This window comes from Harmonia axyridis, chromosome 3 (assembly GCF_914767665.1).
Source record: "Harmonia axyridis chromosome 3, icHarAxyr1.1, whole genome shotgun sequence".
In the NCBI taxonomy this organism is placed as follows: domain Eukaryota; kingdom Metazoa; phylum Arthropoda; class Insecta; order Coleoptera; family Coccinellidae; genus Harmonia; species Harmonia axyridis.
The window spans coordinates 62,277,118-62,304,718 of record NC_059503.1 but is presented as its reverse complement, the minus strand read 5'-3'; the positions used below and the strand labels follow the sequence as shown (position 1 = coordinate 62,304,718).

Here is a 27,601-nt window from a genome sequence, read left to right as displayed (position 1 = left end):
AGTGGATAACATATGCATGCATAATTCTGATAAAAATAATTATCATTGAGAACACCTTCAGTTGAAAAATAAATTTGAGATTTCCATAATGTGCGTTAATTTTTTTGCGCAGTGTATCTTTATAAGGTTGTCCTACACCTACATCTCATAGTTTTTCATGGGTACCAAAAGAAATAAGAAAGTTAGGGCCATTATTTATAGTTAATGTTTGAATATTAATTTTGATCACTCTATACAATCCAGAGCTATTTTTTTTGTGTATAGAAGTAGCTAAAATGTCTTCTTGACAAAAACATTGTCTGCTCAACTGGTTTTTTATTGATCACCACTTGACAAACACCATATTTTCAGTTTTTACATTTCCTTTCTAAACGTTTCTTTCAAAGTATAAAATGATTTGAGGAAACTCATCATTATTTGGGGTTGTCATTCCATTTTTGAATTCATATGTTACATTGAAAAAAGTGTAACTCTGGCCTTGTTTTTGAACACCCTGTATATTTAAAGATAATTTTGAATTGAGCATCTGACTACCGTTTTCAAAATATCTTTATTCACACCCTTAAAATGAGATCCGCGTCTGATTCAGATATTTTGATTTGTGTTTTTGGATTCAATAAAACACCTTGTACATAAAACATCAGTTACTTGATAATATTATCTGATTCTCTAAGAGTATGTTCTTTGAAAAGTGTTTTTCACTAGAATGGCACAACATTATTTTTTTTCTTAAATATCTAGTAATAGACGCTAAACATTTTTGAACGCCATTACTGCCCAGAATATGGAGATCAATCCTTTTTTGAATGAAAAATTTACAGTAATTAAGAAGGTTTTTTATATTTGGAATTCGATATCATAAATCTAATGATCTATAATCTATCAGATCAAGAAGAAAAATCTCAGGAATCTCAAAGTATATATTTCTATGAAATATCACTATGAAAAGTACCTAATTTAAATGAAATTATTCTCTAAACGTGAAAAATTCAATAAAAAAAAAATTTAACAAAAAATTCCTCATAAACAATGTTAGTCAGCACTAATTAATCGATTTGACAAAATGCAGTGAAAGGATACAATGATTCCATCTTCGAGTAGATAATGAAATTCAATACTGGGTTAGATAATCCTCAGAAAATGCAGCTTCCTCAATCAACAGACGATTAGATTTCTAAAATATGGAGAATTCAGAAAACGATATCGATCTTTGATAATTATCTTCATTTCGCGAATTTAGTTAAGGCTTCGTTGTTGATGAGAATGCTGTGATACGATCAGTGTTGTTCCACTGTTTTTCCGTGCCTATTCGGATGTACCATACACAGGGAAGCCTGGTTTTGCGGTGAGTAAATTTTTGTTGACTTTCTTTAATTTACGATGGATGTTTTAAGATGATGAATAGTAATGATTATATTGAAATTCTACACAAATTAGCATTGATTAATTTGAATGAAGCATTGTTTATTCAAGAGTGACATTATTCAATGAGAAATTCGTAATATAACGAAGAAGAAAATTTTCAACACAACACACTTGGGAATATTCATTGTTTGGAAATGAACAATTCTTTTGTGTAGTATAAACGGAATATTCTATTTTGCTGGTAGGTACTGAAGAACATGTGTATACAGGGTGGCCACTTTTTCAATGGGATTGTATTGGTAACTTTTAAACCATAAGAGTTAGTAGGTCGGTCAAATGGAGAAAAAGTTGCATGCATAGAAGCATTATCAAGAAGTTCAAACAAATCGAGATTATCAGGGCCGGTTATTGAGATATCATAAAAAAAGTAAATTCTGTCATTTTGATTTTTCTTTTTTTCCCACTTCATTTAAAATATGATCAAAAAATGTTACAGGAATTTTTTATTCGACAGTAAATTATTCTCAATTTGACGTAATCAGATTTCGTATCCAACGTTTCGTACTCTCTGGGCCACCCTCAACCTCATTTTTTTCAATACGGACCTGCATATTTTATGACATTTTTCGAAATAACTTTTAACGCTGAATTCAACGATATATCATACAATGTCATTTGAAGTTGATTTTCAGGTGATTTTGACCCTTATCCAATTTTCTTTGGGTTGGATCTGTAGTGAATGCAATTTATCAAAAACTGCTGTTAATAAAATACTCAAGAGACGCGAATACAATGATTTTAAATTTGAATACCAAGCCTTGCAAAACTTATATCGTAATGATATCAAAATAAAGTTCGATTCTGGAACAAATGACAAATCCAACAATAGTGATTTCTCGCGAGAAGATTGAGAATGTATTGGAAGGTATTCAAGAAGACGAAATAAGCAAATGTATAAGAAGTATGGGTTCCAGAACCCTTAAGTGCATTTTACAAAATGGTGGACATTTCGAACACTTACTTCATTCATTTTCATTTACTTTCGAATAATCATTCGATTTTTCTTTCATTAAATGATAATTTAATCATTATGAATTGAAATATGTAAATAATTATTACTTGTTTCTTGATTTGATTTTGATATGTTCCATTTAGTTCAAGATGAGTAAGTTGATTTTCTCATCGAAATGTATTGCTTGTTGTTAATTAAACTAAAGGTACCAAAATGTAATACAGATCCGACCCAAAGATATTTGGATAAGGGTCAAAATCACCTGAAAATCAACTTTGAATGACATTGTATGATATATCGTTGAATTCAGCGTTAAAAGTTATTTCGCAAAGTGTCATAAAATATACAGGTCCGTATTGAAGAAAATGAGGCTGAGGGTGGCCCAGAAAGCACGGAGCGTTGGATTCGAAATCTGATTACGTCAAATTGAGAACAATTTACTGTTGAATAAAAAATTCCTGTAACATTTTTTGATAATATTTGAAATAAAGTGGGAAAAAAAGAAAAATCAAAATTACAGAATTTACTTTTCTTATGATATCTCAATAACCGGCCCTGATAATCTCGATTTGTTTGAACTGCTTGATAATGCTTCTATGCATGCAACTTTTTCTCCATTTGACCGACCTACTAACTCTTATGGTTTAAAAGTTACCAATATAATCCCATTAAAAAAGTGGCCACCCTGTATATCATCTGAATATAGAAATGTGATTTTTCCGACAACATACATTCATAAAAAAATTGAGGAAAGCACTGTTGTGAAGTCAGTTCATTGATGCTCCAATTGAACTACAATTGGAGACATTGGTATATTCAACAGTCGGCTAATGAATGAATGCGCATTAACAAGTTCCTAACTTCGCATCAGTACTTTCTTCATTATATTCTATAATCTGGTTTAATTTTCTATGGTTTCTTCAATTCTCACGATTCTTTTGTATTATTTTATGCATATTTATTCGATTCATGAGAGAATAAAAAATTTCTACATTATATGCGCAGTTCCAGTAAAAAATCAGTATAGGTTCTATTCATACATAATAATATAGTAAAAATAAAACAATGATTCATCTCGCATGTTGATTCATTTGATAGGCAAAATTATAATAGGAATATTAACAAATTTAATATTTACCTACCTACACAATGAATAGTCTTCTCCTTCAATAGAAAGCAATCATCTTCACTCACCTGCAAAGAAAAAATAGTTAACTACCGAGTAAACATACTAGCGACCATAGACTCGAACATTTTTAAACTTTCACTGAAAACGGCGAATGATCACATGTTTCGAATTATTACTTTGTGGTAATATTTTCAACTTAGTGTTTCAATTTCGAGAAGTCTAACCTGCAAAATACATTGACCATAGCAATAGGCTTTGCTAGGAATCTCTAGTGAATTTTTTAAATTCAGATCCATTATCGAAACCTTCCGATAACTAAAGGGTGTTTTTTTAGAGCTATAGAACTTTAAATTGTAATAAAACAACGATGGATTATTCTATTGACATGAATTTTATTTATCCGCAAGATAATCTTGTGACATTACATTTTAAATATGATTTCTGGCATATGACCGCCACGGCTGTCTCGGATGTAGTCCAATCTGGACGTTCAATTTTCGATGACTTTTTCCAACATTTGTGGCCTTGTATCGGCAATAACAAGGCGAATGTTGTCTTCCAAATGGTCAAGGGTTTGTGATTTATCCGCATAGACCAATGACTTCACATAGCCCCACAGAAAGTAGTCTAGCGGTGTTAAATTACAAGATCTTAGGGGCCAAATCACAGGTCCAAAACGTGAAATTAGGCGGTCACCAAACGTGCCTTTCAATAAATCGAATGTGGCACGAGCTGTGTGACATGTTGCGCCGTCTTGTTGGAACCACAGCTCCTGGACATCATGGTTGTTCAATTCAGGAATGAAAAAGTTAGTAATCATGGCTCTATACCGATCACCATTAACTGTAACGTTCTGGCCATCATCGTTTTTGAAGAAGTACCAATGGACCAACGATTCCACCAGCCCATAAAGCGCACCTAACAGTCAGTTTTTCTGGATGTAACGGTGTTTCGACATACACTTGAGGATTAGCTTCAATCCAAATGCGGCAGTTTTGTTAGTTGACGTAGCCATTCAACCAGAAGGGCGCTTCCTCGCTAAACAAAATGAAATGGACGAAATGCGCGATACGTATTCCGCATAGAACTATTATTTTCGAAATGAAATTGCACTATTTGCAAGCGTTGTTCAGGCGTGAGTCTATTCATGATGAATTGCCAAACCAAACTGAGAATAAATCACTTAACAGCTGTTAAATCGGTCGCCATCTTGAACAGTAATGCCAACTTAAAGTTATATAACTCGAAAAAAAAAAAACACCCGTTATGAACATCAATTGAAATAAATGGGCAAAGGCTCTTTATTTCAAGTCAATATTTTTCCAAAGCATTTTCATGAATTGGTCAATCAACAAAATTTCAGAGACAAATAAGCATGTAAATTTTCTTTCCCTAATTCTGTGGTTATTCCGTTCATTCTTCCACATCTTGTAGAACAAAATCGTGCGAGCATATATCAGAAACGCACAGTTTTCATGGTTATATTTTATTATTCTATGTTGGTACTCCGAACTTTCCGCCACGGCTTTATCTGTCAATTCATCAATTTGCCTTAAAGAAATCAGTTCTGCCAAGCAACATTTTTCAATGCAAAAATCACTAAATGATATTTATGGAAATATTTCATTAATTCCAATAAAAATGCATTGAATTAGAGAAAATAATGTATAATACTCGTACAGAAGGCTCATTCTACCACTCGTTCGTTCAAAAACTCGCCACTTCGTGGCTCGTTTTTGAATTTTGAACTCGTGGAAGAATATCAATGCCTTCTGCACTTGTATTATAAATAACTATTTTGCCATGGAAGATATCGTTCAAATCAGATACTGCATGTCGCGATACTCAGCATCAATACATTGTTGTCTCCGCTGACAAATCACACCTAAGATCAATAACATGTGGCCTGTAAGAAATATATAGAATAACGCTAAAAAATAAAAATTCATAGCTGGTTAGACATTAATATCGCAGGTTGTTATAGCGGCAGTTTTCATACAATCCTTAACTTTCTCCTAGCTTAATTGGGAGTCGGTTTTACTTTTAATTATTCCGATTGTAATCGCGCATCACTATTTTGTATTCAGATATTATGTTGCCTCTTGCATCGTCTTATGACATGCTGTTTCGTACGCGTCAGCTGGTCAATGATGAAAGGCAACAAAAAGAAAATGAACACTCATTGTTGACAAAAAACCGAATTGTTGTTGGCGTCGAATGAATATGCACTTTGATGATGATTTATGCATTTTCATCTCTTGGTGTTGGAAGTGAATGACCTCATAAATTGTCTATAAGTATTGATGAAATTATCTTTAATATGCCTGCATTGATTTTTATTATACACTAAATACAGAATGTTGAACTTATCTTCTTGATCTGCACTGTGTTTGAGGGAATTGAGTTATTTGGTGCATGATAGTAAAAAATATGAATAGAAAATAATGATTTTGACTGATTATTTATTGTTCAAATACGATTCCAATCTGAGAATGAAATTTATCACTAAATTGAAAAATAATCAGGTAAAATAACGATAATACTTATTATTTATAATAACAGAAAAGCCTTGATATAAAGCTAGCAGTTTTTCCGAAAAAGGGCGTAGATATAAGGGGTACTGAGGGTAATTACCCCCCTCCAAGGACTTTCGAAACATAAAATTTCGAAATTTCAGAATTCTCGCCAAGAAAGAGAATGAAAATTTTTCCATGAGAATGAACCAATAATAATCATTATACTTTTGTTTGAAATTGGCTGGGCAGTTGAAAATCGGACCTTTTCACAGTTTGAGTTTATTATCGCTCTCAAGATGATTACTTTGATTGCATTACGAGTACGTCTAAGTATGTCCGAGGTTTATTATTTTCTTGCGGGAAAAAAGTTTGTTGTTTTTTAATGTTCCTTATTGTGTATATACGTTTTAAAGATATTTATTTTCAATAAATTAATTTATGTGCATCTGTCGTTTTTTTTTCCATTATCCATACTCCAAGAAAAAAAAAAAGATCTGCGCCTTTGTTTGCGACCCTATTAGGATTGGAATATTGCAATTTTTCGTGTACACCTCCAATCAATAAGTTTCAGTCAACAAGAAGTATATTTCTGCTTGATCGTCGAATATTTTTAAACATCCAGTGTAGCTCAATTTGAATGATTTCTTTTTAAGAGAGAGATAATATTCCATTTGAATCGTTATGTCTACTTTGAACACCCTGAAAGTTGGGTGATCAGCGTTGACCAGAGTCTTCTGATCAGCTCAGTGGACGATTTACAGATTTGGCGCCTGTAGGCAATTCAACTTCTGCTGCCTCTGAATTTTGATACCTTAGTTCAAAATAATATCAATTAGATTTTATATAAATCAAATTGAAAAGAAAACTTGATTTGTGCTTCATCATCCTCGTTGCATCAACTTTTCCTGGATAGTTAGTATCATTGAGAACTAGGGCACAATAAATCATTATGTCACAGTGCAACCAAACCCCCTTAATAGGGATGTTGCATATATTTTGAAATCACTTTTGATTTGTAGATAAGCCCTATAAAAACACACAAAAAAAATGTTCATGGAGAAATATAAGTACCAATAAAAACTAAGTAAATAAAAAAGTTTTCAAAATTCCCGCTGAAACGCTCCATTCTGTCACGGTATTATGGTGACGTCACTGCATAAAAGAGTCGCCACCATAGACAAACTAACTAGTTTATCTATGATCACGACGTGCTAACGGTCTGTGAAACTGAATATCAGCTGATATTGACAGTCAATACGGTTTGATTATATCATCTGACGTTCTAAACCATAGATAAACTAGTTCTCGATAAGATTAGTTTGTCTTTGTTATGTTCTGAACGTTTCAGTGCTATGACGTCAAATTGCCCTGATTGACGTCCGCAGTCACGTGCTAGTCGATAAGGATTAACACAATTTAAATCAATTTTATTAAATTGACTTCGAGAAATGAGATAATGAAAATGCTATTTCAGTATTTTAAAGCGGCCTTTAATGTGGAAAACCTAATTTCATTTGATTTTTTTATATGACGCAACATCCCTATTGATTAAATTATAATAATCATTGAGAATTGAGTTACCGTGACAGATTCTTGATTAGTTTCACAGCAAAGAATTATCAAAAACCATAATTTCAAGAGAAGAATATCTCACTCTCGAAGTAAGGTTAGGTATAAGTACGTCTTAATTATACAATGCTTTCAGAATATAAATTGAGCTTACGCAGAAAATATACATTTGGCGAATGTTGATATTTTTTATTATACTCATAGGTTAAAAACAAATACAATAAATTTGATTTCTTGATTATTTGCTAGTATTACAGTTTGAGTACAACTATAAAAGCATTACAATACCTTTTTGCGAGACTTTGAATTCGCAAAATTATTAATTGCATCATTGTGGGAAATCTTATTCATTAGTATATTACTTTAGAAAGCGTTCACCAATTGTTCATGTAGAGATCTTGAAATATTGAGTATTTGGCTATGTATATAGGACAATATTTCGATTTTTACTTTTTTACAATTTTTCTCGGAATCCGTACTTTGTGTGTGAATAATTATTTTGTTTGAATTTTGAAAACCTAAATGGAAATCAATAAGCTCTATCTGCCGCCAATGGAATTTGCTGCCCTAGGCCACATCCTACATGTGGCGAGACTTCTGGTTAATCCAAAAAACAATACTAACATTAGAGTCTGATTTACAAAATGAAGTTGATGAAATTTTCAATCAAACTTACGAGATTTATACAATCGTACCTGGCAAATAGAAAATTTAGGGTGAATATCGACAGTACCAGGTCAACGATTAGAGGAATAGAAGCCGAAGTTCCCCAAGGATCGGTGATAGGACCGCTGCTGTTCAACTTATATATGACAGACTTTCCGAAAATTAATAGATGCAAGATAGCCCAGTTTGCAGATGACACTGCCATATACTATCACAGTAGAATGCGGAAAACAATCACTAAGCAGCTACAGATAGACCTAGACACTGATTGAATACTTCAAGAAATGGGGATTCAAAGTGAACATATCGAAAGCAGTTGTAATCTACTTCGGAGGAACAACAGTGAAGATAGAGACAGCAGGAAACGTCAAAATAGAAAACCAGTCGATAGAATGGAAAAAGGAAGCAAAACATCTGGGAGTAATACTGGATGAAAGAATGAATTTTAACAAACAGATAGAAGAAAACAGAAAAAAGACAAGGCAATTGCACGGCAGATTGTACCCATTGCTCAACCCTAGAAGTACACTTTCTTCAGAAAACAAGCTGAAGATAATAAAAATAGTGCTAATACCAAGCATTACGTATGCAGGAGTTACTTGGTACAATACGAAGGACAATAATAATGATCAGTTGCAAAGTACACTAAATGCAGTAATCGGTTGGCGCCCAATGGTATATAACTAACCAACAAATCAGAGAAGAACTGAAAATTGAAACTATTGAAGAAATAGTCAATAAACAAAGAAAGACGACAATAGAGACGCTGAAAGAACACGAGAATAAGGAATTAAGAAAGATAATACAAAGAAAGACCGATAAGAGGAAATAACTCTTTCAAAGAACTAAATAGAAGGAAAAAGTGACATGAAGTAGGGAGGGAAGCCTCCCGGTCAGACAACAGCAGAAAATAGGAGAAATGAAATTAGAGGCGAAGGGAATGTAAATTCCGGACCTTTAACAAAAAGAAGATCTGAGTTAACATTTCAAATCCACCTGTCACTATTTTTCATACATTCAGGTACCAGGTCCTTTGAAATCCAAATAAATTCCATCTTATCTCGACCTCTCCTATATTTACCAATCTCAACACCGACAATGACCTATCTCCACCACATCCAAGGACAAACAAATCAACGTGACAACCTGCACAATTTCTCCGGCGTGAAATTAAACGCAAACATTTCCAAACCGCCAACGTCACCAATAACTTCTTCCGTACTTCCTGATTCTTAACGCAATCCGCGAACGACCATCAACCACTTTCTTTCCCTTCCCTCAGAGAACGCGGCGAGAGAACCCATCCCCACGACCTGGTGGAAGAACGAGACGGCGAAGAAGGTGATTTTCACCGTCTCTGCAGACGTCTCGGACAACACCGCGAACCGCTGGTATAGTCTATCTAATTGGAGAGTTGTGCAAGAACTTGAGATTCACTTGACGTTTTCGGTGCGTGTTTTCGAATGTGGTGGTGACAGTGATTCAATTAGATTCTATCAAAAGGGATTTTCGACTTTTTATGGTACAGGGATTTTTTTGAAGATGTATCGAAGGAAAATTCACAACCACAACGTGATTAAGGTAGGATTTCACTGAAAATAATAATTAATGTGGGGGTTAATCATCCAAGTAAATATTAGAAATAAAATCAACCCGATGTTATGCATTTGCATATGTCTCTTTGAGCTCTCAAAGCTTAAGCTGGTGCCAGTTTTGCATAGGCTTTGTAACTGCGCCCCATCGCAAATTCAGGCATAATACCCAAATTAATGTTAAGACAACTAAGAGAATGTTTGAACGGTTCACCTTGACCAGGATATTTTGATTGACGATATCTTTCAGTGAAATATCAGGACAAGGTCATAAAGACGATAATAGGACTCTTTTTATTAATGATAATGTATGTTCTAAATTCAACAGTATCCAACAATTGTATAGAATATCACAGGAATTTGAGAAATCATCGAACATAAACCCATTTTTGCAAACATGTCCAAACCCTGTATGAAACTAGACCTTTTTCGTATTAATTTTGGTTCTGCTTAAAATGCGCATGTGTTCATCTCTACCATCCAACACAATTTTTATTTTTTTTCTTTACTATATAACCCAAACTGAAAAAGACTGTGAGTAAAACAGACGTGTATAAGTCTTGCTCCTTCAAAATTTGACTTGATATACTTTATATCATTGTATAACTGCGATGTTGATCAGTCAAATATGAGCCAAACATAAACATAACCTCAAAAATAACTTCAAGGTTTGCAGCTTTATGATTAACCTTGAAAAAACTGCCAAAAACGGAAAGTGTAATAGGGTAAGAAATGAGCTCAGAAATTAGTTAGAATAGCAAAAGGTCGAGATTTTTCAACAATTGGAAAATCAATAATAAAGGATTTGGGGATCAGATTTGTTGAATTGATTTTATCGCACAATTGAATCAAGCTTAGGAATATGGGTACTTTTGGTTGAGCCAGTTCAGTTTCATTCATTTTAGAAATTGTTGCGGTCATTCTGAAAAAATTGAAAGCAGAATCGGAAGAAAAGATCATACAGCTGGAGTAGATCCGTTTTCAAAGTCAACCCTGCACTGTGCAGTGCAACAAGTGCTCTGAGTAATGAAACAAATTACGGATGGATTTAACCGTGAACAAGCCCCTGGGCTGTATTCTTGGATGTGGCCAAATGGTTGGAAAACGTATGGCTCAAAGGACTGCTAGGAAATCTGCTAGCGGCCGGTTTCCTACTCTCCATGTGGTCTCTTACATGTGTTCTCATAAGTTTATAGCCAAAGTTAACGGAGTCATACAATGATACTCGCTATCACCGTCATTATATGTATCCAACATGCCGAAAAAGGAGGAAACCTCCATGGCACTATATGGTGAGGATACTGCCATTCTTGTCAGTTCGTGATGTCATAAAAGGCAACTTAGTACCTGTAAGAAGTTATCCCCAGACTCCAATCATGGTTTGCTAGATAAAGAATCGAAGTGAAACCTGAGAATGAAGCTGTTCTCTTCAGCCGAAAGATGTAAGATCCCCATGGACACGTCGTAATGTTCGATAGGAGGATGGAATGAAGACAAAACCGCACTTGGAAACAACATGCCACATCAGCTGTGACGAAGGGAAAAACGACAGCAGTGTCGTTGCAATCGCTACTTTGAAAAAGACACAAGATGGCTCCTTCCAACCAACTTCTTCTCAATAAGTCCACCATTCAGCCGATCACGACTTATGCATTCCCAGCTTGGGGATACGCGGCAAAGTCCCATCTGCAGAGACTTCAAATCATGCAGAATACAATCCTGAGATGAGCCTTGAATGCACCATGGTTCGTCCGCAACGAACGGATAAGGGAAGACCTGCAAATTCCATTCCTTGAACACCATAAGATAGAACTAGCTGTAAAGACCTTCAAGGAATTGCAACCCTCCTTATAAGGAAGTCTTGCTACTACGACTGCAAAGTCCGTAGAAAATATAATAGACCGAAAGTGGCACTCTCGTAGAAAAAACGACTGGCACTGAGACTGTGTAATCAGTAGTTACACATAAACTTTTTACAGAAATATTGCCACCTGTTAGAGCAGGAGTACCTACTCCACCAGAGGTGAATAACACTGAGATGAAGTAGTAAAATGTTGAAGGCGTAACTGCAATAGAGATAAAAGTGCAACCAGAAATATAAAATCAAGTGTACTACCAGGATAGTAGATTTTTTCTATTCTATAACTGTTTTTGTACCCGAAGAGCAAATTATCTTTAAATGAAAATGAAGTTGAATTGATGAAGACACGAGTAATTTCGAGCATAACATATGTAGGAAGAACCTGGCCCATTGTGGGAAAAACGAAAAGGACCTTACTGATTACAGTTAAAAGTTACCCTTAAGGTCTATTGTGCCCCTTCGACAATTAGTCAGAGCTTTTATCACCACTGCACCATCTCCTGCTGATCTTCCAGTGGGAAGATGGCTATGAGGAGTTTACATCTTCACAAATTTCTCGTCCGAAGTATTTTTGCAATGGCTTCATTCTGTGATCAAGTGATCAAGATTTTCTTACTGTTCCCCACAGAATATCGTCCGTTTTATTTAGATAACCCTTATTTTCATAAGGTGCTTTCTGAGGCAGGAGTATCCTATAAGAAGACCAGGGAGGTATTTCAAAATGGGATCCAAATATTTTTTGGATGTTGCAGTCGATCAATCGTTCGTTGAGTCCGCCAGAGTGTTTTCCTCTCAGTTTCCTCCTTTTCTCTATACCACAGAGAGGTTTCGGTCCAGTAAAAAGCGTTGGTGCTGCCTTCCAGAAAAATTGATCAGTCTCTTCGTATCCTTTGATTCTCGAGTGACCAAAAACCCAGATTGGAAAGACCTTATTCCTCTTGCACAAAGTGCAATTAAATAATCACAAATGCCATAGGAGTTCCATAGTAAGTGAGCAATCAACACACAACCTGAAGATGGAAACCAAAGTTGATTGGTTATTTGAGCGTCGTCACAAGAGAGTTTTTGAACACCACAAATCCAAGAATTGAGCCTGAAGATATTTCAGCAAAAAAAAACTGAAGGTTCTCTTACTTTTCGATTATTATTAACTTCAAATATAAATTTGAAATATCATTTACTCAATTTCTTCGTTGGAAATGGAAAGCAATAATGAAAAAGAAATATTCAATAGCAGAAACGAAAAGATCGAGAGTCAGAAATCCACTAGTTTGATTACTGAATTGGCTGGTTTTTAATATATCTCTTGGATATATTGAAATATTTCTAAAGTTACAGATTTTTTCTGTATATTCTCATATGTATAATCTGTATATTTGCCAATTATATCTACAATGTTTCTAACCATGTTGTGTTAACGCACTAGCAAAATGTTTCTCCTACTTTCTCAATGCTCTATTAGATCTCCCATAAACCGATAAATTGATTCGACTCATTAGTAGTAACCTATTAGTCTCAGAACTAGACTAAATTTCAGCCAAAGATTTAATTCATACAAATTGCACAATTTCGTTCAATAATTATTATATTTCGGCAATTACAACTGACCCAATATCCTAATTGCATCTATCGAGTATCATTTCAAGGATTCATTATAGTTGAAAACGAATTTCAACGAACGGTTTCACCAGGTGTTTTTATAGTTCAATCTCTTCGATGATCTACTGGAAAAACAAAAAAAATTGCGATTGGTGGATATTACTGAAGTCTAATGACTTCAGTAATATCCACCAATCGCAATTTTTACAATGGAAGTTTCATATTGATACTGAAATATGTATAAAGAATTCTAGAAATCAACAATTTTCAAGAAAGAATCTTTGGAACACATTTTCTGAAAACTGAGATAGATCAAGATCTATCCATAGGACACATTCATTACTAAGGAAAATTTATTTTTCCAGTATCTCTAATATTACCTATACGACCAAGCAGGAGTTTATTATTTAGTTGAAAAATAACGGTATGGTATAGAGAACTAGCTGATATGAACTCCTCACATCACATCAGTGCTCTGAGTGCTCTTCTCATTATTTCTGATACTGTCATAGAAAACAGCAGAATTCGATTCATTTAGGTCTGTCAGAGTTACATAACTTATTATTGTTCTTGATGACTATTTCATTTACGATAATTAATACTCGTTATTGTTCAATTTTTCTTCTTCTTCTTCGAGTGGCTCCTTCGTTCCGAAGTTTGGCGAAGTCATCAAAGCTATGCCTATTCTCGATACTGCAGATCTAAAGAATTGGCAGTTGTTGCAATTGTACCATTATCTTAAGTTCTTCAACCATGAGTTTCTTCTCCTTCCTATTGATCTTTTGCTCATTATCTTTCCCTGGACAATAAGTTGCAGCAACTGGTATCTATCTCCCCTCATAATATGTCCCAGGTATTGCCTTTATTATCCTAATTTTTCTAACCATCCTAAATTTTTGAGCAAATTCGGTTTGAAGAGTGTAAAATCCAGGAATCGAATGAAAAATCTCCAAAGCTACGGTATTTCATTCAAGTAGCCTGCTCTGTAGAAATAGTTGAATACAAATTAGGGAATTTTGAAGCAAAAAATTTTTGTCATTGAAGATTCTGAAGAATTATCAATGAAAATAACAAACTGAAATGAACGTTTCAAACGTAACATTCCCAGAGTAACAAATAATATAAAATCGTAATCATAATCATTCAGTTCTACGAGATCTACTGTTAATTACACAAATTTGCATTGTATTCTCAAGTGAATGAGGAGTAAAATGAGATTTCCTCATCCTGTAATAGATACTTCCATCTTCATTATATAATCATCTTCACTTTCGCTTGTGAGGCATAACTTTTTACCGTAATGACATTCATTCTCGACCAGTTTGCGATGACGTTTGCGATCATTGGATGGCTTACAACATGAATATTATACGATTGATATTCGTTATCTTCATCTACTGTAGTCATTCATTCAAATTCGTTTATTAAATACCTTCAATAGGTAATACAGCTCTGAAGAATAATTAATGTTTGAGCACTTGTTCTATGGAGGAGGCTACTATAATTTTGCTCAAAGTACTGACGTTTGTTTTCTGCCATCTTTTACGTAAATTCTAAAATTTACATAAATATCCTTCTATTATTTACTGATTATGCTTTCATCCACTGATGAAAGGAAGGAAAGGAACTTTCATAACGTTATGAAATAATATTCAGATATTTCTATGGAAGAATGTAGTTTTTGCCAGATATCATGATCTTCACAGAATAAAACGATTGTTGATACATATGCATGATCATTCATTACTTTGCAACCGATTTCTGAATTCAAGTTCGATCGTATAAGTATTTTATCGATTTTTGAGACACAAACTTTCATATCATACAAATTTTGCCAATTAGCGATCTGAATCCAGATGTTTGGAGCTTGAATCAACTTCAAGAGTTCAAGTCTCTATTCCATTCGAGACTTATCGTGGACACTGCTGCTGGCAGACCTACAGAACACAATTTATTTCTATTACGAATTCTTCATCAAAGTATCAATATTGAATCATTTGTGACCTTTCTCGATTGAAAATTAGATAATTTGTGCAAAATTAAGAAAATTATATCGAGTGAATAGTGAATTATTGTGAAATTACCACGAAAAATGTGTTCAATTAATTAAATCAATCAATATCTCACACTTTACCGAATATACTCTACTCATCTCTTGTATGAGGCATTTGAATTGTATTCAAAAATTTTTTCAGTCGGACTAACATATAACATTCACGGGATTTCATAATTTTCTGACATTAATGCATTCTACTTGAAATCGAGGTAAATTAGAAGATATTGCAAAACTTGTTTGTTCTTAAGAAATATTCTAGCAGGGACCTTGCTCCTAATTTCAGTACAACAATGTCCAATTCCACTGGAAGTTGTCAAAATGTATAAACTGATCAAATCTACCCTTGACCACTCAATATCGTTTGGAACTGTTAAAAAGTAGTTGAAAGAAGAATGTGAAAAGAATCCAAGGATGTGGACACAATCTCCAAATGATTTAGGAGAGGAGTTGCAAATAAGAATATAAAAACTTCGCAGTTATCGCTAATTTCTAGGCTTCCATTTCATTCAAAAATACTAAAAATCCTAACTTTGGTACAATCTTTCCTTCCATATATTATTTCAATATTTCAATTCGAATGAAAAAAATCATTTCAATTCGGATATCCAAATAATATAGGGGTTTTTCAGTGAGAGGTTTCATTTTGAACAGCCCTCTATCTGGACAGCTGCTACTTTCAGAACTGTCATATTTTGACCATTGACAAGTAAAACCAACTCTATTACTGAAATTGAAACGACACACTTTTCAATAAAACAATAAAATTGTTGATATTTATTAGAGAAATGGTTAAAATTTTGAAGTGACGTTGATAAGTTATATTCGAAATGTTCCGAACTGAAATAGTAATTTACGTAACAAGTCCGGAAAATAGGGTTTTTTTGGACGAATAGACAAAATTCCAGGACGAGCGTAAGCGAGTCCTGGAAGTCTGTGAGTCCAAAAAAACCATTTTCGGCCGTGTTGCGTACAATATTTTTTCGGCAACCATGTAAAATAACACTATCGCTGCTGCTTTCTATATTTTATTACGATTGCGATCATAAAACATGCAAATTTTTGACAACTAATTTCATATGAACTGTCAGCCGTTATCTCGGTTGTTATGGATTCTATGATTCTTTTCCGGCCTAGTCCGGGAAATGCTACTTTCTCAGAGAAAAAGCGTCCGGGAAGTCAGCACTTCCCGGACGGTTGCCGAAAAAATATCTTTCGACCATCATAGTTTCAAGTCATTAGAAAAGACGAAAAATATTATAAATAGGTCTATAAAACATCGTTGAAGGATTTTCTTTCAAATCTAATAATAATAATAATAATAATAATAATAATAGTAATTTATTTCAAACAGCCACATTTACAACAACTGTACAGTGGGTTGAACAACGTCATAAAAACTTAACTAAATAAGCACCTAAAAATTAACAATTGAAGTTTGAATATTCCTCTAAATTATAGGGTTCAATACCAACAAGAAAATTAAATATCTGTCTCTTAAAAACTTTCGAACAATCTATAATTCTCATCTGCACAGGCAGCTTATTGAAAAATTTCAAACTTGCATAATATGGCCCTTTTTCATATTTACTTAACCTATGTATAGGCAGTGAATACAAATTGACATTACGGGTACTGTACGAATGACTTGATGCAGATGTTGAAAATTTTTGTTTATACTTAAACATAAAAACTAGACACTCATATATATAAATATACTGTTAATAAACAATTATTTCTAAAAATCCATCTACACGATTCCCTTGAATTTATGTTGTAAATTATACGCAAAACCTGCTTCTGAACTACAAATATCCTATCTACATCATGATTTCTTCCACCACCCCAAAACAATATACCGAATCTAAGTTTTCCAACAAAACAAGAAAAATAAACAGCTCTCAACGATTTCAAGGATAAATATTTTTTTTATGTTCTTATGCTATAATTCACGCTATTCAGTTTTTTCCTGAGTTCATCAATATGTGATTCCCAATTCAAATATCTATCGACTATCACACCCAAAAATTTGGTGTTATCTTGAATATCTTCTTCCTGATCATTGATACTGATTTTCCTGTGGTCCATATTCTTGTTGATACTGAATAATATATATTTTGTTTTATTTTTTTTTATTACAAGTTGATTCTGCTGCATCCAGGTAAATACTTTATTCAAAGCATCTGTTGCATTTATTTTCAACTCATTGAAGTTGTTTGCAGTTATCAATATATAATATTGTAACGTCAGGGATTTTTACGGTATAAATCTGTAAATGGATAGATTTTCGAGTACGGAACATTTCGATTATAAGTTTCACTTCCTTTTGGAAGGAAATATCCATATATTTTGATGTTGAATGAGGTATAGAAAAGGATGCATAAACATTTCTTGATTGTAGATTGTAATGGCGATTTGTAACAATTTTCGAATAATTCAACTTTAAAAATTGTAAGAAGCTGGAACACACTGTATAATCCACCAAATGTAACCACACTAAATAACAATGCTTTTGATATTATCTCACACTAATGGGTGTTCACATCTTGATTACTCAGGATAGTGATGGTTATCTAGGATAACGTTTTGTATTGTTTAAAAATAAAGAACAAATGAGAGTTTTCAGGGGCGACAAAACTGGCCCATAGGAAAACTTGTGCCTATCAAACTTTTTGTTTGATATAACTGACACTATAACATATCAAAAATTCAGCCAATGTGACAGGGGTCACTTTCTCTAATGAAGTGTGGGGTATCCTTTTCACTGTTCTATACATTTACATATAGTTATATCAAGTTTATAAGTATGACAAAACTAAAAATTACATACGAAGAAGGATGATTCATTTTACGACCCTTGGAATTTTATTGAAAATATCAATGAATTAGTAATGATTCGAAAAATTTCCTTCTACACCACAAAAAACCTTTCAATAATCTACATCTCCAAGAAATTTTTTTTGCACACAGTTATAAAATACTTAGTGAAGCAAATTTTAGCACATTGTAATGATATTATCGCTTCCAAGCAACAATTATTTTAACAGAGTATTAAATTATTACGCAAAAATTGAAAAAAGCAGAGGAGCTATCGCGACGTTATTCGGAAATATAACGCAACATTAATTATTGAAGCAATAAATGAAGCGACAAAAGAATCATGTGCAATTAGTTTCGTAACACGAAACTCTGTTTGAAATCGAGAATCGCAGATTTCCTAATGCAATAAAAGGAATGGATTCTTACTGATATGTAATGTAGACAGGTTAACCAGTTTAGTTCTGTCTTTTCCTAGTGAATGACTTGAATATAAAAAGCAGCAGACACCAAAGTGAAAATTCTAGAAGAAGTATTCACTTGCCGCTTCTAGTAAATATTCGAAATTTGTGTTTCAGTTGGTATGTATGATCTATAAACTCTGAATTTATCATCTTTCAATTTTTTGGGAAACATGTGCAGTAGATACGATTTCAAGCAATCTCATTCGAATAGTTCCAGTTTTTGTGACGTTCATATACCTATTAGTTTCATTTCTAGTTTCGAAGGAAAGTTGTTTTGATCCAATTCTATCAGCAATTAACTGGCAATCAGAAAATCGATTGAAGTACGTTATTTTCAGTTTTCACCTTTGCGAAGGATTAGTTGAGATTTGTTTTTGTGGGATATTTTTCGAATCCACAGAATATGACAAAATATTTGGAATCAATTCCTTCTATTTTCTAGTTCACATGAAAAAAATGCGAATTTTACACATTACGGTTTATCGTAGTCTCTTTCAACCAGAATATATCTTTATACAGAAAAAATATTACAAATATCAATGGAAAAATTTTGATGAATATCAATTATCGAAATTCGAATTCGGAGTCGAAAATCGAGTGAAATTTTAAAAATCCATAACCATAAGCACTGAAAATTGAAAAAAAATACCGTAGATACCTTATAATATCTTCCTTTATCATGAAATTTTCAAATCAAAAATGAAAAAATGCTGTGAAATTGCACTTATACTGAAGATATCGTTCTTGAATTTGTAAAAAATCTTTCATTTGGAAGCAAGAGGATTTTGAAATCTCATAAAATCATTTGAAAACTTTTTTGAACATGAATTGTTGTGAAATAATCACTTCCCATACCCTAAAATGCTTTTTTTTTTGGTTAATTGAGGCAATCAAAGATTTGAAATCTGTTACTCAGATCTTCTTTTTGTTCAAGGTCCGGAATTTACATTCCCTTCGCCTCTAATTTCATTTCTCTTATTTTCTGTTGTTGTCTGATCGGACGGCTTTCCTCCCTACTTCATGTCACTTTTTTCTTCTATTTAGTTCTTTGAAAGAGGTATTTCCTCTTATCGGTCTTTCTTATTTTGATTTGTATTATCTTTCTTAATTCCTTATTCTCGTGCTCTTTCAGCGTCTCTATTGTCTTCTTCCTGTGTTTATTGACTATTTCTTCAATAGTTTCAATTTTCAGTTCTTCTCTGATTTGTTGGTTAGTTATAAACCATGGGGCGCCAACCGCTGTTCTTATTACTGAAAATAGCGTACTTTGCAACTGATCATTATTATTGTCCTTTGTATTGTACCAGGTAACTTCTGCATACGTAATGCTTGGTATTAGCACTATTTTTATTATCTTCAGCTTTTTTTCTGAAGAAAGTTTACTTCTAGGGTTGAGCAATGGGTACAGTCTGCCGTGCAAGTGTCATCTTTTTTCTGTTTTCTTCTATCTGTTTGTTAAAATTCATTTTTTCATCCAGTATTACTCCCATATATTTTGCTTCCTTTTTCCATTATATCGTCCGGTTTTCTATTTTGCCGTTTCCTGCTTTCTCTTTCTTTACTGTTGTTCCTCCGAAGTAGATTGCAACTGTTTTCGATGTGTTCACTTCGAATCTCCATTTCTTGAAGCAATCATAAAAAAAAACCTTATCAGTGAGGTTTTTTTTTGTCGCATTTTTTCGGATATACAAATTTCTTCAAGAAGGAATAGCAGAAGGCTGATGAGTATTTGGGGTTTTGTATATCGTTCCTTAGATCCGGATGGAAACATATTCCTTCTAGAGCGTGAATCGATAGGTATATATTTGTCGTCATTCGGTCCTTGAAAACCTTTTGCAATATAACCAATTTTTGATGAAGACGCTAAGACGGCGAAACAATCGTCGAAATAATAAAAATCTGGAGAAATTAGAAGTGTTAGATATAATCGAAAGAATATAATAAGACCATAATTAATTTATTGGAGAAAAATTCTCAACATCATAATAAACAAGTACCTAAATTCCGATTTAAGCAATTATTTTTTTCCTACAGATCAATTTTCTGAAGTCCTTGTGAGGAGATGGGAAAGAGCGACGCAGAACCAAGTTACCCGACAAAATTTATCCCCAAAGAAAAATACAATACCGAAATTTACCTACGCGACAAGTACAAGACTAATCAAAACTACTACAACACCACTCCCAACGACAAATACAAGAGAAACAACGTCTCCGAACAAAGGGTTACCAACCACTTCGATTACCTCAAACACAACCTGTTCATCAAGTCCCGAGTAGGTACAGATTGCGCAGAGTGGCAGTTCCAACAGCAGAAGATCTCCTTCAGGAATTACACGCCGAAAATACTGAACCAGGAAGTGAACATGGGAATGTGGATGTAAGACCCAAAATCTGTCAAATTTGATTCAGAGTGCCAATATATGTTGTTCTCGTAGTTTTAGGAAGGAATGTGAAGGACAAAGTCGACGTTAATGTAAGTTTAGATCCTACTGTTGTAAATAGTCCCCAACGTAAAGACCAACACCAATCGAACCAGGATAGTTTCAGTGTCCAGGAAGCTTCTTCAAGAAATTCAGTTACCAAAAATCGAGCGTTGCCGTGATGCAGAATTCTGGAAACGATAGCTTGTAGAAAAGTTCAAAGGATAGGGACATAATATTCGAGATGTCTGGAATTGTTACAGCGATTGGAACTTTGGTTGGATTGTCCACGAATCCAGTGACTATTATTGGTTTGGTGCCAGTTTTCGCAGCTAGCTTAGCATTTATGCGATACCTCCATTTTGATCCGGAAAGTCATCCTGTGAATGTCAGAAATGTGAGTAATTTTTTTCAATAATGCATGAATATCACGGTTTATTATATCAACATGCACATTCTGTTCAAAATATATAGGTTTGGAAAATTCGGAAACCTAGTATTTAGCGTACAAATCTGCAAGTCGCTCTGGCTCCAATGGAATAGTGGAAGATCAGATTTTCTTTTTGTTTGAGGTCCGGAATTTACATTCCCTTCGCCTTTAATTTAATTTCTCCTATTTTCTGCTTTTGTCTGATCAGGAGGCTTTCCTCCCTACTTCATGTCACTTTTTTCTTCTAGTTCTTTGAAAGAGGTTTTTCTTCTTATCGGTCGTTCTTACTTTAATTTGTATTATCTTTCTTAATTCCTTATTCTAGGGCTCTTTCAGCGTCTCTATTGTCTTCTTTCTATGCTTATTGACTATTTCTTCAATAGTATCAATTTTCAGTTCTTCTCTGATTTGTTGGTCAGTTATACAGGGTGTTTCCTAAACATGCGGCAAAAATTCAGGGGGTTGTTCCTTGGACTATTTTAAGCATGTTTTGTCCTTGGATGATTTTTGAAAAACCTCTTTGTTTCGAAGATACAGGGCGAACAACATTTTTCATATTTTTAAAATTAATAATAGTTTAAATAAAAATGCGTACCGCACTGTGTTTACTAAGTAGGTACAATTTATTTTTAAATTTGTTTAACAACATTCCAATTACTAAAAACGGCCAGTTTTTTGACTAAAAATTGATAAGTGCAGATGGTAAAGGAATACAGATTAAACACGGTTTTCATTTGAATTCGTTTTGTGATGTATTAGCAATTAACATTTTTGAAAGGGTTCGGCAGTCAATGAGGAGAAGATTGGATGCTTGTATGCTGGCTAGAGGTGGTCATTTTCAACAGTTTTTGTAGGTTGAGTTGAATTTTCATGTAATTTTTCATAATAAAATGTTATTATCTGAAATTTTGTTTCCCCTATATCTTCGAAACAAATAGGTTTTTCAAAAATCATCAAAGGACAAAATATTCTTAGAATAGTCCAAGGAACAACCCCCTGAATTTTTGCTGCATGTTTAGGAAACACCCTGTATACCATGGGGTGCCAACCGCTGTTCTTATTACTGAATTTAGTGTACTTTGCAACTGGTCATTATTGTTGTCCTTCGTATTGTACCAGGTAACTCCTGCATACGTAATGCTTGGTATTAGCACTATTTTTATTATCTTCAGCTTGTTTTCTAAAGAAAGTTTACTTCTAGGGTTGAGCAATGGGTACAATCTGCCGTGCAATTGCCTTGTCTTGTTTCTATTTTCTTCTATCTGTTTGTTAAAATTCATTCTTTCATCCATTATTACTCCCAGATATTTTGCTTCCTTTTTCCATTCTATCATCTGGTTATCTATTCTGACGTTTCCTGCTCTTTCTTTCTTTACTGTTGTTCCTCCGGAGTGAATGAATATTATTCAGTCATTTCATTCTTCATTTTCCACCATTTGTCTATCTATTCTTGGTCAGTAGTGATTCGAACCTGTTCCTGATTTCAGTTATATTTGAGGTGCAGCAGATGGAAGCTAGTTAATGAATAAATGAAAAGAATGATCGAAAAAAAATTGAAATTTTATCCCGTTTCAGGTCAGAGCAGAGTACGATTTCGTGGTGGTAGGTGGTGGATCAGCGGGTGCTGTTGTAGCTTCTCGCCTATCGGAAGTGGCCAATTGGACAGTGTTGTTGCTGGAGGCCGGGGGTGACGAGAACGAGATATCTGATATTCCATCCCTGGCCGGTTACACGCAAATGTCAGAAATGGACTGGATGTACCAAACATCGCCGCCTGTCGAATCAGCGTATTGCCTAGCAATGATCGGAGATCGCTGCAATTGGCCCAGGGGTAAAGTGAGTATTCTTATGACTTTTATTGTTACATCAAGGGGTAGTATGTACGAATTTCATGATGCGGCATATAGACACCAAATACGTCAATGCCTTAGAACGCAAAGGCCAAGAGAAGAGGTGCTATATTTTCTCAATTCCCATGTATGGGTTGGAGACGTGGACCAAATGAATAAGCTGGTGAGATAAGATGTGAGCGTAGTGATATTTTGAGGGTATCATGAAACGTTAAAATCAACGACCACCAGGTTCTTGGAAGAGAAAAGAAGATCATACAGTTGGAACAGTTCGGTTTCCAAAGCCAACATTCCACTGTGCAACAAGTACTCCGAGTAGTGGAACAAATCACGGATGGATATAACCGTAAACAAGTCACAGGAGGTGTGTTCTTGGATGTAGCCAAAGCGTTTGATAAAGTATGGCACAAAGGACTGCTATACAAATTGCTTACGGCAGGTTTCCCACTCTCTATGGTCCAACTTTCAGCTTCTTACCTTCATTCTCGCAAGTTTGGAGCCAGAGTTGACAGAGTATTGTCTTCAGAGAGGTCTCTTTCAGCCAGATCTCTGCTGTCTCCAAAATAATTACAATATATGTATCCGACATGCCAAAAACGGTGAAAACCTCCATGGCACTATACGCTGACGACACCGCCATTCTTGCCAGTTCTTGGTGTCCCAAAATAGCAACGAAGTACCTACAAGAAGCCCTCTGCAGACTCCAATCTTGGTTTGCTCGATGGAGAATTGGAGTAAACCCTTAGAAGAGAGAAGCAGTTCTTTTCAGTCGAAAGAAAAAAGATCCCGTCGGACACGTCGTAATGTTCGGTAGGAGGATCGAATGGAAAAACGAGGCCAAGTATCTGGAAGTGACACTTGACAAGAAGCTCACTTGGAACCAACACGTCACATCATCTGTGACGAAAGGAAAGCCAGCAGCGGCAGCGTTGCAACCGCTACTTTGCAAAAGCAGCAAATGTCTCTTTCCAACAAGCTTCTTTTTTATAAGTCCACCATTCGGCCGGTCATGTCTTACGCATGTTCGGCTTGGGTATACGCCGCAAAAACGCATCTGCAGAGGCTTCAAGTCGTGCAGAATACGATCCTACGTACGAGTCTTAAATGCACCATGGTTTGTCAGCAACGTACGGATACATGAAGACCTGCGAATACCATTTCTAGACGACCATCTGAAAGATCTGAGCGTGAAGACCTCCATCAAAATGGAAAATCACGCAAACCCTCTAATAAGGAAGGCTTGCGAATACGATGAAAAAGCTCCTAGAGAACACAAACAACCGAAGATGGCACTTCTCTAGGAAGTGTGTGTTAAAGCCAAAACCTTACTGGCACAGAGATTGTGTAATGATTACACAAACTTTCTGAGTGGCATATTGCCACCTGCTAGAGCAAAATTAAAATAACTCACCAGAGGTGAATTATATTGAGATGGAGCAATAAAAGGCTAATAGCCTGACTGCAAAAGAGAAAGAAGTTCTAAGTTCTTGGAAGAATGCTCAAAGCAAAAGAAATAATTGTTACAGAGAAGATGAGGAAGATGCCATATCTAGATCATGTTATGCGTAGACATAAATGCCAACTACCTACAGCAATTGATCATGCAGAGAAAGAACCAAGGTTAATGGAGCACCGGAAGAAGGAGGATTCCATAGCTGATAAACTTTAGAGTGGTTAGGAGGCAGCTTCCATCAGTTATATCGTAATGCAGTATCAAAGATCCTTATCGCACCTTCGTTGTGGATAAAGCACGTGGAAAAGAAGAAGAAATTGGATTTAATTGATTTCAGTGTAGTCTTGGTTGTTTCCTATCATATATAAATATGAATAATATCAAATGATTAGTCCTAGAACGCCTCAAGAATGATTTCACTATTTTTTTTGCCTTTTTTTTATGCACAGCTTTGCAAATTGTGATTATTCTACCTTACTTATTATCGGCCTCAACTTCAGGGCATACAAATTTCGATGATTCAGCACTACAACTTTTGAATCAGAGGATATATTCAACATCTGATTCTCGTTGTCTTTTCCTGAGGAACTAACTAGAGTAGTATTCACTTTTGGCCACCTTCTTTTGTTTTCGAGTTATAAGAGAAAATTGGAAAAATCACGATATCCAAAGAAATGTATATATCCACTAATACTGATTGAAAAGCTCTTGAATTAAAAAATTATAGAGGCACTTTTCTACGTCGAATCCAGTGGCATGCTCATCTTTTAAGCAGGACTATCAATCACGAAGCTATGACCCGAAGTTATTTGTCTGTGCCATTTTTGAAAGATCAATTTTTTATGATTTTGAGAATATACCACAATTAAATCAATATAAATAATAAAATGAACCAAAACCTCATCAAAGAGTCTCAATTTTTTTATGGTTTCAACTGTCGATTGATGGGAGTTGACGATTTTATTATAGGAACCTCTATTTTCCTGTGCTCATCAACAGTTGACACATAGATTTATTGAGCCTTTTTTATCATTTGAATAACAGGATTCTGCATTGAAATAACTCCAAAATGTTCCTTTACGTGAATAATTCAGACTAATAATCCCATATTTTTCAGGTACTCGGTGGCTCCAGCGTATTGAACGCCATGATATACGTCCGAGGAAATAAGCTAGACTACGATGGATGGTCTGCAGATGGAAACGTTGGATGGTCATACGATGAGGTTTTGCCATATTTCCTCAAAAGCGAGGATAACCGTAATCCATACCTAACAAAAACCCCCTACCACAACACTGGTGGATACCTCACCGTCCAAGAATCACCGTGGAGAACACCACTATCAATAGCTTTCCTTCAAGCTGGAAGAGAACTTGGATACGATATCAGAGATTGCAATGGCGCTAAACAAACAGGGTTCATGCTTTCTCAAGGTACTATAAGAAGAGGCTCTAGGTGTTCGACAGCAAAAGCTTTCTTGCGCCCTGTCAGAAACAGAAGTAACCTCCATATAGCCATGAATGCTCAAGTTACCAAGGTACTAATAGATCCTGTAACTAAAAAGGCTTTCGGCGTTAAATTTCTAAGGAACAATAGAATCAGAACTGTAAGAGCAAAAAGGGAAGTGATTTTATCTTCTGGAGCTATTGGAAGCCCGCATATACTCATGCTGTCAGGTGTGGGGCCTCGTGAAGACCTAGCCAAGTTCAAAATTCCTCTACTGAGCGATCTCAAAGTTGGGCATAATCTCCAGGATCACATAGGGTTAGGAGGATTAACGTTCATCATAGATGATCCTATTTCTTTCACCAAGAGTAGGTATCAAACACCTTCTGTAATTATGGAGTATCTGTTGAGAGAACAAGGTCCAATGACTTCTCTTGGTGGAGTTGAGGGCTTAGCTTTCGTGAACACCAAATACGCACCAAAATCTGGCCTTTGGCCTGACATCCAATTTCATTTCGCACCAAGTAGCGTGAATTCTGACGGAACTCAAGTTAAGAAAATAACAGGACTCAGAGACAGTGTTTACAATACTGTATACAAACCCTTGAAAGAGGCGGAGACTTGGACTATCTTACCCTTACTCTTAAGACCAAAGAGTACAGGTTGGGTAAGATTAAGATCAAAAGATTTCAAGGTTTATCCCGATATAAATCCCAATTATTTCACGCATAAAGAAGATGTTCTCACCCTTATTGAAGGGATCAGAATAGCGCTGAATGTATCGGCTTCTCAAGCTTTCCAAAGATTCAATTCTAGGCCGCATACGATGCCCTTTCCAGGTTGTAGACAATACCCTTTTGATACAGATGAATATTGGGAGTGCAGTCTTCGACATTTCACTTTCACTATTTACCATCCAACAAGTACGTGCAAGATGGGTCCAGCGAGTGATCCTGATGCTGTAGTTGACCCTAGACTTAGAGTTTATGGAATTCAAGGACTCAGAGTTATCGATGCGAGTATTATGCCGAAAATTGTTAGTGGAAATACTAATGCTCCGACAATTATGATAGGCGAAAAGGGTGCAGATATAATAAAAGAAGATTGGGGCATACCAGTTAGGTAGCAATCGATAAAACCTTAGGGAGTGTCCTAGTCATTCAAATTGAAACCCAAGTGTACCTCTTAATTAAGTTCGATTGGTTTGCAAGAACTTTACATTCCATTGTGGACGTTACCAATTAAAATAAGTTATTTATGTAACTTTAATTTATGTATATAAACTCTGTTTAGTATGAAGTAGATCAATATTGTACCATATGTATATTTTTATAATAAAATTCGCGATGCATATTTT

General features: G+C 34.8%; 2 protein-coding genes across 4 annotated transcripts in view; one reads left to right on the top strand and one right to left on the bottom strand.

Moving 5' to 3' along the window:
* The window catches only part of LOC123674766 (flotillin-2), a 374,288-nt gene that overhangs the window by 162,100 nt on the left and 184,587 nt on the right, over window positions 1-27,601 (bottom strand). The gene's annotated exons all lie outside the window — the stretch shown is intronic.
* Window positions 1,232-27,601, top strand: LOC123674755 (glucose dehydrogenase [FAD, quinone]). 3 transcript variants are annotated; one of them, XM_045609822.1, is made up of 6 exons: window positions 9,606-9,838; window positions 20,678-21,022; window positions 21,081-21,118; window positions 21,182-21,462; window positions 23,071-23,331; window positions 25,916-27,601. In XM_045609822.1, the coding sequence occupies exons 4-6, from the start codon at window positions 21,310-21,312 to the stop codon at window positions 27,368-27,370; spliced, it is 1,869 nt and encodes a 622-aa protein (XP_045465778.1). In that variant the 5' UTR covers window positions 9,606-9,838; window positions 20,678-21,022; window positions 21,081-21,118; window positions 21,182-21,309; the 3' UTR covers window positions 27,371-27,601. The 3 variants fall into 3 exon arrangements, with proteins under 3 accessions (XP_045465777.1, XP_045465778.1, XP_045465776.1); XM_045609821.1 differs by lacking the exon at window positions 9,606-9,838 and adding an exon at window positions 1,232-1,345 and having other exon boundaries at window positions 21,081-21,462; XM_045609820.1 differs by lacking the exon at window positions 9,606-9,838 and adding an exon at window positions 18,607-18,760 and having other exon boundaries at window positions 21,081-21,462.